Below are 10,568 nucleotides of genomic sequence, written 5' to 3'. Positions count from 1 at the left end.
AGAAGAGTCATGAGGATTGCTTAGAGCAGTGGTTCCCAACCAGGGGTACGTGTACCACTAGGGGTACGCGAGCACACTGCAAGGGGTACTTGGAAAAATGTAATTTTAACAAATGCATGGAGCATAGTCATGCTGCAATCGAAAAAAGTGATGTGAAACATGAGTTAGGGGGTACTCATGGCGCAACAAAAAGGCTTAGGGGGTACATGACACAAAAAAGGTTGGGAAACACTGGACTAGAGCGAGCATGCAGCCAGGGCCAGATGGTTTGTGGTCCATAGTAACTATTGCAGGATGTACCCTCGTGTGCTTTGTGTATTAGTGTATATTTGATATCCATAGTAACTATATTGCAGGATGCACCCTCGTGTGCTTTGTGTATTAGTGTATATTTGATATCCATAGTAACTATATTGCAGGATGTACCCTCGTGTGCTTTGTGTATTAGTGTATATTTGATATCCATAGTAACTATATTGTAGGATGTACCCTCGTGTGCTTTGTGTATTAGTGTATATTTGATGTCCATAGTAACTATATTGCAGGATGTACCCTCGTGTGCTTTGTGTATTAGTGTATATTTGATATCCATAGTAACTATATTGCAGGATGTACCCTCGTGTGCTTTGTGTATTAGTGTATATTTGATATCCATAGTAACTATTGCAGGATGCACCCTCGTGTGCTTTGTGTATTAGTGTATATTTGATATCCATAGTAACTATATTGCAGGATGCACCCTCGTGTGCTTTGTGTATTAGTGTATATTTGATGTCCATAGTAACTATTGCAGGATATAGGCTTGTGTGCTTTGTGTGTTAGTGTATATTTGTAGCGTCATGTGCTTTGTGTGTTAGTGTGTATGTGTAGCGTCATGTGCTTTGTGTGTTAGCGCTTAAGGTCCTGGAGTGTGTTTGGAATAAGGGACAGCTCTGATCTGCTTGATCTGCAAGTTCCACCTCGTGCTGTGATTCTAATAATGTGGAAGTTTTACTGTCTGGGGATGGTCTCCAAGCCATGATGATGTAGCATTAGTGTATCTACAGCATATTTATAACGCTGTTGCTTACTATTTTTTGTCTTGTGTAGCCTCCTACTGCAGACGGGGTCACCGGCGGGCCTATTCACTCTTTGCTGAAAATACTTAGCTACATCATAATGACATTGCTATGACAGTGCCGAGAGTCTTAAGTAACAGATTAAGACATAGCCATTACAATTTTGGTGACAGAAAGGTTATAACATAGGCTCTGTGCTAAGGGGTTTAAGCTCCATAACTACATTACGATGTAGCATGATGCGCTTTTAAAGCTAGTATGCCTTTGCATACTCTAGTTAGTGTGTTTAAAGCTAGTATGCCTATGCATACTCTAGTTAGTGTGTTTAAAGCTAGTATGCCTATGCATACTCTAGTTAGTGTGCATACTCTAGTTAGTGTGCATACTCTAGTTAGTGTGTTTACTCTAGTTAGTGTGCATACTCTAGTTAGTGTGTTTACATCTATTGTGCCTATGTATACTCTAGTTAGTGGGATGCTGTAATAGCCACTGATTAATACTGCAGCACAGGGGCCAAATCTTAAAAAAGTAATTTTCATGAGAGCCATAGGCCTACCATTATAAAAACGCTGAATACAATCAAAAGCATGTATTTCAATTAAGCCCAACAATTTTAGAGTGTACTGTCAAGTTATTGCTTTTATTGATAACAGGTATAGGGTTAGTGTAAATATAGGGTTGCCAACTGCCGACTTCATTATGGTGAGGGTCTGAGAGAATTTTGTATTTCTTAGATGTAATCTCCTGCATTTTAACACTTTTTAACCTCGCTTGTCCCGTTTCAACTCAATATGGAACCGGTACTTTTATTTCTAAATACAGAACAATTCCATATTTCAAGGCATGGTTGGCAACCCTAGATAAGTAAGAACCATATACAGTTCCCAAAAGAGCCACATAGGTTCCTGACCCCTGCTGTAGCAGTACACTGGTTATAGTGTGCACACTGGCATAACACAGGGTCTTTAGGAATGCACTACGACTTGGTCATTGCCATTCTGATAACAGCTAATTTATAACAGGGGCCGTGTATTACCGGGCTAAAGCTAGAATTTGTGTATTTGCTTTTAAAGCAGTATGCAGCATTAGTGTACTTGCTTTTAAAGCTGTATGCAGCATTAGTGTACTTGCTTTTAAAGCAGTATGCAGCATTAGTGTACTTGCGTTTAAGGTTCTGGAGCGTGTATGGAATAAACTACAGGGCCTATAGCAATGCAGTACGACTTGGTCATTGCCATTGTGGTGCCAGCAAATTTATAACAGCGTTTCTTAACGGGCGAAGGTTATCATGCCTTAGCAGCGTTAGTGTATTTGCTTTTAAAACTATCATGACTAAGCAGAGTTAGTATATTTGTGTTTAAGGTCCTGGAGCGTGTGTGGAATACAGTAGAGTTCCGTTCTCCTCCGCCGGCTGTGTAGCAGACATTCCATATTCCATATTCCGTATTCCATATTCCGTATTCCGAGCAGCCGAGACAAGAGAGTTTATATTGGCACTACACAGCATGCACACGCACACACACACACACACACATACACGCACACACACACACACACACACGCACACACACACACACACACACACACACACACACACACACACACACACACACACACACACACACACACGACACAGCACAGCACAGCACGGCACGGCACAGCTCTCCTAGCCAAGACACACACTCACGACTCTCCCTGTAGTGAAATATGGGTGAGCTGTTCATCTGTTTGGTGTATCTGATTAGGACAGAGAGGTGAACACTGTTGGGTAGCAATGCCACAACTAAGTGGACTACGTAGTAAAAGATAGTCATTGATTATTTTTGGCAAAACTATCCTTTAAATATTGTTCAGGTATTTTGTGATGACTAATCAACTACAGCAGGGTTTCCCAAACTGGGGTGCGTGCACCCCTGGGGGTGCGCGGCCTGCCATTAGGGGGTGCGCGAGCTGAATAGAGCAATGGTGGATATGTGTGTTTTATATCTAGCATTAAAGGGACACTGTGTGAGATTTTTAGTTGTTTATTTCCAGACTTCATGTTGCCCATTCACTAATGTTTCCTTTTTCATGAATACTTGCAACCACCATCAAATTCTAAGTATTCATTATGACTGGAAAAATTGCACTTTTCATACATGAAAAGGGGGATCTTCTCCATGGTCCGCCATTTTGAATTTCCAGAAATAGACATTTTTAGCTGCAAAAATGATTGTACTTGGACCATACTAGAAAATATTTGTTTATTACTTAGTAAACTTTCATGTAAAGATCAAATTTGGCAATAGGGAGCCTAGTTTCAATGAGCTGCATAGTTGCAATACCTTTTTTGACCATTTCCTGCACAGTGTCCCTTTAATGAATATTAATTTGTTTTTAATTTTATGGTGAATTGTATGCTGGAAGGGTCCATCTGAAGTGCAGTTTAAGTGCAGATTCCCCAAAATGAATATGCATAATGTGCAGTGAATGTGCAGTAAATCCATACTTGCGTGGATTCAAAGTGCAGGAAGTGCATAATGGTTGTATCTACATAGCATTACTACACAGAAGTTAGTTAGTGGCTCCCCCACCAACCTGGCGGGTCGGGAGTCGAATCGGCAACCATTGGGCTATAAGTCTGACGCCCTAACCGCTTACCCATGACTGCCCTTTATGAAGAGCAAGTACATAAAGTAATATTTTACATACCGTTCTCTTATACCGTCACCCACCTAATTAAGGCAATAGGGAAGGGACTGTAAGGTGTAACCTCATTACTTTGCTGAAAAGCCAAGGAGCCAGTAGAAGTCAGTGGTTCTCAACTGGAACAGTCTTGGGACCCACCATTTTCCACTCTCATTCGGTCGTGACCCAATTTTTTTAGCGCTCAAGTCAATTCAATGCAATTCTGGAAATGTAACCAAGACTCGAGTGACTGGTTGAACGCTATCTATCTCGCATAAATATTCAGATTGTATCTATGACGACAGATGACACGGAGTTCACTACCCTATCAAAATAAAAGTTGTAAATTGTTGCAGGAAAAGTTGACCTATGACCCCTATGACCTACTTTTGGGTCGCGACCCACCAGTTGAGAAACACAGCAGTAGAAGTCAGTAGAGTAGAAGACACAGCCTGTCATGTAGAGAAGGGTTTCCCAGGGTGCACCAGGTGAATAGAGCAATGGCTGAGATGTGTGTTTTTATAAAGAATTAATGAACATTACATAGTTTATAATTGTTTGGTGAATTGTATGCTGGAAGGATCCATCTGAAGTGTTAATTGTAACTCCTAGACTTGTCATGCAACATGTTTCATTGTAATGGTGACAGAAAAAACTCTATAGGTCTAACTGGTTTATTGGAGAGGAAGGAAGATTGCCCAAAATGTGTGGCTGTGCAACATTCGCTTAGGGGTTCGCGAACCACGTTGAAATGTAAAAGGGGTGTATGGGGGGAAAGGGGTGCACAGGGGGGAAAGTTTGGGAACCGCTGCTGTAGAGGAGCAACAGTATTCCGTAGAAGACAGCTGGAGTATATAAGGAGAATATAGGACAGAGGAGAACATGCATGTGGCCTTGAGTGTTGCTTTGTGTGTGTGTGTGTGTGTGTGAGTTAGTGAGTGAGTGAGTGAGTGAGTGAGTGTGTGTGTATATGTGCTTGTACATGCGTTTCGTGTGTGTGTGTGTGTGTGTGTGTGTGTGTGTGTGTGTGTGTGTGTGTGTGTGTGTGTGTGTGTGTGAGTGAGTGAGTGAGTGAGTGAGTGAGTGAGTGAGTGAGTGAGTGAGTGAGTGAGTGAGTGAGTGAGTGAGTGAGTGAGTGAGTGAGTGAGTGAGTGAGTGCGAGCGAGTGAGTGTGTGTGTGTATGTGCTTGTACGTGTGTGTGTGTGTGTGTGTGTGTGTGTGTGTGTGTGTGTGTGTGTGTGTGTGTGTGTGTGTGTGTGTGTGTGTGTGTGTGTGTGTGTGTGTGTGTGTGTGTGTGTGTGTGTGTGTGTTTGTGACAGATGAGCAGCATCTGAGCTGCTCTGTGTGAGTTTACTAGGAGCCAAGACTCACAACCAGAGTTCCCCAAAACACCCCGCCTCAGCACGCACCCCAATCTCTTATGGATCCCAATCTCTACGAATTAATCTCCATGACATTTACGGTAATCTACTCATGCCTGGCTGGGCTCATGTTGTTAGAAGGAGAGGATTGTGCTCATCCCAGGAAAGTTGAGGTCTTTGTAGTCATAAGGGAACCATGTCTTTGTAGTCAGCAGGGAACCATGTCTTTGTAGTCCGAAGAGAACCATGTCTTTGTAGTCATAGGGGAACCATGTCTTTGTAATCAGAAGGGAACCATGACTTTGTAATCAGAAGGGAACCATGACTTTGTAATCAGAAGGGAACCATGACTTTGTAATCAGAAGGGAACCATGACTTTGTAATCAGAAGGGAACCATGACTTTGTAATCAGAAGGGAACCATGACTTTGCAGTTAAGAAGGACCCTTTGCCGTTATGGGGGAACCGTGACTTTGCAGACGTTTGACCCAGTAAGACCCTCGCTAGTCCTCACAGCATTTGTACACCCCACATTCCCTCAATCTAAACACAAGTCTATTTTCACCCCACATCCCCTTCATCTAAACACAAACCCGATTTCCCTTTTTGTCCAAACGCTGCTCTGTTTTCTCTCCGGGTCGCATGGCCTGTGTCCAAACACTCGTCTGCATATTTGCACGTTTCATTCTCCTTAAGCTCTACAGCATGTCCAGTCCAAGCACTTGCCAAGCCGAAGGGATTTGGAACTTGAACCTACAAACTTTTTTTTTTACTTAATGCACACCTAAACTTTTATCTAAATTGTTGTTGGATTTCCTGTTGCCAAATGCCACAGTGGCCTGTTTAATTAACAGATTGTTAATAAGGGGGTTCACGAGAGACATTGCTAACTAAATTATATCTCTATGGGGTGACAATCTAGTCATGGACCATTTCATTCTTTTCTTTTATTTCTTTCATGTAATCCTGCATGTCTTTTGTTTGAAGGAAATTCCTTAGGAAGTCTTTAGGCGATTGAGAATTGAGTTTTGAATGCAATTTCTGAATAGAAACCCTCATGTCAGCAGTGAGGTAAGCAGTCCCCGGACACTAACACTCTCTCTCACCTTCTCTCTCTCTCTCTCTCTCTACCCCTCTCTATCCCCCTCTCTCTACATCCCCGGACCCTAACTCTCTCTCTGACTTCTCCCCTCTCTCTCTCTCTCCCTCTCTTTCTCCCTCTCTATCTCTCGCCTCTCCATCCCTCTCTCTTCCTCCATCTTTCCATCTCTCTCTCCCTCTCTTCTCCTTCTCCCCCTCCCATCTCTCTCTCCCTCTCTTCTCCTTCTCCCTCTCCCATCTCTCTCTCCCTCTCTTTTCCTCCTCCTTCTCCCATCTCTCTTCCTCTCTTCTCCTTCTCCCCCTCCCATCTCTCTCCCTCTCTTCTCCTCCTTCTCCTCTCTAGACCTCCTCCACCATGCGTTGCTCCTCCTCCTCCCTGTGTCGTCTGCTCCTGGTGTGGGTGTGTGTGTTCTCCTCCTCCCCCACCTCCTCCTCCGCCTCCCCCCTGCTCCCCAACATCACTCTGGAGGTGGGCAGTGGAGACATCGAGGGGCTGGAGCTCCACCCACTCACCCCCACGGTGCCCCCCCCTTACGGACCCTCCCTGGCCCCCCCCACACCCGGAGGTGACAACGGGAGGTCGCTAGGAGATGGAGGATCGTCGCTAGGAGACGGGGGGTCGTCGCTAGGAGACGGGGACACCCAGGTGGAGGTGTTCTCGGTGGGGCGCCTGGTCGGCTTCCTCAGGGAGAACCTCTTCCTGCTCCTGGTCGTCTCCTCGCTCCTGCTGCTCCTCATCACCATGGTTACCTGCGCCTCCTGCCTCAGCCACCGACGCAAGGTCAGACACTAGTAGCACTGTGTGTGTGTGTGTGTGTGTGTGTGTGTGTGTGTGTGTGTGTGTGTGTGTGTGTGTGTGTGTGTGTGTGTGTGGTGCCACCTACCACCCCTGAACCTTCCCCACAAGTATGCAATGTAGATTGGGTATATGTGTGCATGAGTAGTGCGTATGCTATGTGCTGAAAATCGATACTCATACCTTTTTTGTGCGTGTGTCTGTGTGTGTGTGTGTGTGCATACATGTCTGTGTGCATGTGTGTGTATGTGTATACGTGTGTGTGTGCGCTATGCAGGTGAGCGCCTACTACCCGTGCTCCTTCCCGGCGCGTATGTACGTGGACCAGCGCGACAAGGCGGGGGGGCAGCGCGTGTTCCGCGAGGTTCCGGAGAAGACTCAGGCCTCCACCCAGCAGGGGGCTCCACCAGTCGGGACGCGAGACCCATCGGCCCGCAAGCTGCAGGACGATATCCTCATGATCGCCAGGAACCTGCGCTCCCCTGCCAAGGGCGTCCGCGTCGACCGCACCGGGAGCGAGAACCAACAGCCCTCCAGGTAAGGCTGATATACAGTATGCACTGTAGTATGTATATAATCACTAGGATTGCGTCGACCAGGGGGGCACAGCAGGCACTGGGGGCAAGAACCAACACCCTTCCAGGTAAGACTGGTATACATATGTAGTATATAGTGCATATAATCGCTAGGATTATGTACATCTTGACCAGGGGGGCACATCGGGCACTGGGGACGAGAACCAACAACCTTCCAGGTGGCACTAGCCAATATGACATACACAAAACACTGCCGCCAGTTAAACGTAAAAAGGTAAGTTGCCCTGCTGCCTTGAGTTTGTAAGTTAACTCAACTTGAGAAAGCCCAGAGTGCAGTTAAGCCTCGAGTTGAGTTAACTTACAAACTTTAGGCAGCAGGTCAACTTACCTTTTGCAATGTTTTACGGTGTAGTTTATCTGAGGACGATAGAAAAGTGTCTATTGTGTCCTATCATTTGTATTGTGATAAAATCACAGTGGTTGCATCAGTGTATTTAATTGTATTTTTATAGAATTTGTGATATATCGTGATATGTGTCGTTATTGTGATATAAAGTAATCGATAGTGCAATATATCGTGTTTGTGCAATGTATCGTTATTGTGATAAATAGTAATCCATATTGTGATATATCGTGATATGTATCGTTATTGTGACATAAAGTAATCCATATCTCTCTCATATATATATTTTGTCCATCTCTACAGGGAAGGCGTCCCGAGTGTCCCCTGCCTGACGAGGGAGAATGAGACCCAGCACATGGGGGGCAGCTGCACCCAGAAGGAGACAGAGGTCCCTCGCTCCCGGGCACCGGAGACACGTCCCAAACCGGCCAAGAGTAACGGCAGCCTGCCGCTCCCCCTCCCCCTGGTGCTCCCCTCTCCCTCCCCCGTCCAAACCGTCCCCTGCCTCACCAGAGACAACAGCCAAAATGACAACATCTCCAACACCGAGCGAGAGAACGAGAATGTGAAACCTCGCTCCCCTACGAAGGCGCCGCAGACTCTCCCCAAACCCACCAAGGGCCTCGTGAACCTGCCCTCACCTGTGCAGACCGCCCCCTCACCTGTGCAGACCGCCCCCTCACCTGTGCAGACCATCCCTTGCCTGACGAAGGAGAGTGCGGATACCTGCACCACCGACAGAGAGGCAGAGAACCCTCCTCCTTCTCCCTCTCCCACCAAGGACTTTGAGAACGTCCAGTCTAGTACCACCAAAGAACCTGAGACCCTCCCCTCAGACACTAAGGAACACTCCGACGCCACGGTGACCAGGGAGCCCAGCGGGGATCCTGACCGCCCTCCCTCCGCCATCAGCGACCCCGAGAACATCCGCTCAGCTGACACGGAGCCCAAAAATATCCTCTCTGCTGACAGACACCCCGAAAACATCCCCAGCTCCCCCGACAGGAACCCTGCGCCACAGCCGGACAAGGCCAGCTGTACCCCTGGAGGAGAGGAGGAGGAGGAGGAGGAGGAGGAGGTGAAGAAAGAGCAGGAGGTGGAAAAGAAGAAGGAGGTGAAGGCAGAGGAGATGAAGGAGGAGGAGCAGGGGAAAGAGGAGGAGGAGGTGAAAGAGGAGAAGAGAGAAGAGGAGGAGGAGAAAGAGGAGAAGAGAGAAGAGGAGGAGGAGAAAGAGGAGAAGAGAGAAGAGGAGGAGGAGAAAGAGGAGAAGAGGGAAGAGGAGGAGGAGGAAGAGGAGGATGCAGCTCAGCAGGACCCAGAGAGTCCCACAGGAGCGGAGAGCAGTGATGAGCAGCGGCAGGATAACGACGATCCGTCAACCGGTCCATCACCCGGAAACCAGACAGGAAAACCTGACGACTCACAGGAGGGGCAGGAGGAGGAGGTGCTACACGATGAGGAGGAGGTGGAGTTACACCTTGAGGAGGAGTCACATAATGAGGAGGAGGGGCTACGTAAAGCAGAGGATTCGGCAGTTAAAGAGGAGAGAGACGTATCGTCTGCAGAGGGAGGGGGTGAGGGGGTTACAGAGGAGAGCAGCTCTTCTGGAGAGGGAGGGGGTGAGGGGGTTACAGAGGAGAGCAGCTCTTCTGGAGAGGGAGGGGGTGAGGGGGTTAAAGACTCATCTGGAGGGGGTGAAGAGGTACCTAAAGAGGGGGACAGCTCATCTGGAGGGGGAGGGGGTGAGGGGGACAGAAGCAGCAGGCCATCCGATCCTCAAAGCTGCGGCGGAACACAGGAAACCGCACAGACACAGGAAACAGACACTTCAGAGGCGTCTCTCATCACGGCCCAGAATGCGGCCTCTTAAAACAACACACACACATATGCGCGTGCGCACACACACACACACATACACACACACTCTCACACACACACACACACACACACACACACACACACACACACACACACACACACACACACACACACACACACACACACACACTATATTGCAGAACTGAGAACGCAGCCTCTTGAAGCAACAGACACACAAACACACTTCTCTTGGTTCTTTGAGCAACACACAGACACACACAGACACACACATACACACACACACATACACACATATGCACGCATGTGTTTACAGAGCTTCTCCATGTGCGTCCTGAGAGCCTGGACTCCGCAGTGAGACTCCGCAGTGAGAGTGTATGTGTTTGTGTGAGTGTGAGTGAGAGTGTATAATCCTCCACAGTCTTTGGGATGGAATGTAAATCCTGCTCTACGTGTGTGTACGTGCACTTTGGTGTGTATACCTGTGTGTACATGCACTTTGGTGTGTATACCTGTGTGTGTACGTGCACTTTGGTGTGTATACCTGTGTGTGTACGTGCACTTTGGTGTGTATACCTGTGTGTGTACGTGCACTTTGGTGTGTATACCTGTGTGTGTACGTGCACTTTGGTGTGTATACCTGTGTGTGTACGTGCACTTTGGTGTGTATACCTGTGTGTGTACGTGCACTTTGGTGTGTATACCTGTGTGTACGTGCACTTTGGTGTGTATACCTGTGTGTGTACGTGCACTTTGCTACAGTGTGGACTAAAGCAGCAGCTACGGTCGACTAGAGTTAATATTAACTAC

The 10,568-nt window shown here is 47.2% G+C and overlaps 2 protein-coding genes across 2 annotated transcripts in view; both read left to right on the top strand.

The window, feature by feature from the left end:
• The window catches only part of LOC134458641 (transmembrane protein 119-like), a 9,108-nt gene extending 1,584 nt beyond the window's left edge, over positions 1-7,524 (top strand). The window contains exons 2-3 of the mRNA XM_063211071.1: positions 6,531-6,968; positions 7,261-7,524. Of these exons, the coding sequence (XP_063067141.1) occupies positions 6,543-6,968; positions 7,261-7,524 (690 nt within the window). The 5' untranslated portion in view covers positions 6,531-6,542. The remainder of the gene's footprint in view (positions 1-6,530; positions 6,969-7,260) is intronic.
• A 696-nt stretch (positions 7,525-8,220) lies between these two features.
• Positions 8,221-9,632, top strand: LOC134458640 (cilia- and flagella-associated protein 251-like). The gene is made up of 2 exons (XM_063211070.1): positions 8,221-9,541; positions 9,625-9,632. The coding sequence occupies exons 1-2, from the start codon at positions 8,278-8,280 to the stop codon at positions 9,630-9,632; spliced, it is 1,272 nt and encodes a 423-aa protein (XP_063067140.1). The 5' UTR covers positions 8,221-8,277.
• Positions 9,633-10,568: the final 936 nt, after the last annotated feature.

The sequence above is a fragment of the Engraulis encrasicolus genome, chromosome 11 (genome assembly GCF_034702125.1).
Source record: "Engraulis encrasicolus isolate BLACKSEA-1 chromosome 11, IST_EnEncr_1.0, whole genome shotgun sequence".
In the NCBI taxonomy this organism is placed as follows: Eukaryota; Metazoa; Chordata; class Actinopteri; order Clupeiformes; family Engraulidae; genus Engraulis; species Engraulis encrasicolus.
The sequence above is the reverse complement of the archived record's forward strand: the minus strand, read 5'-3'. Positions and strand labels throughout refer to the sequence as shown.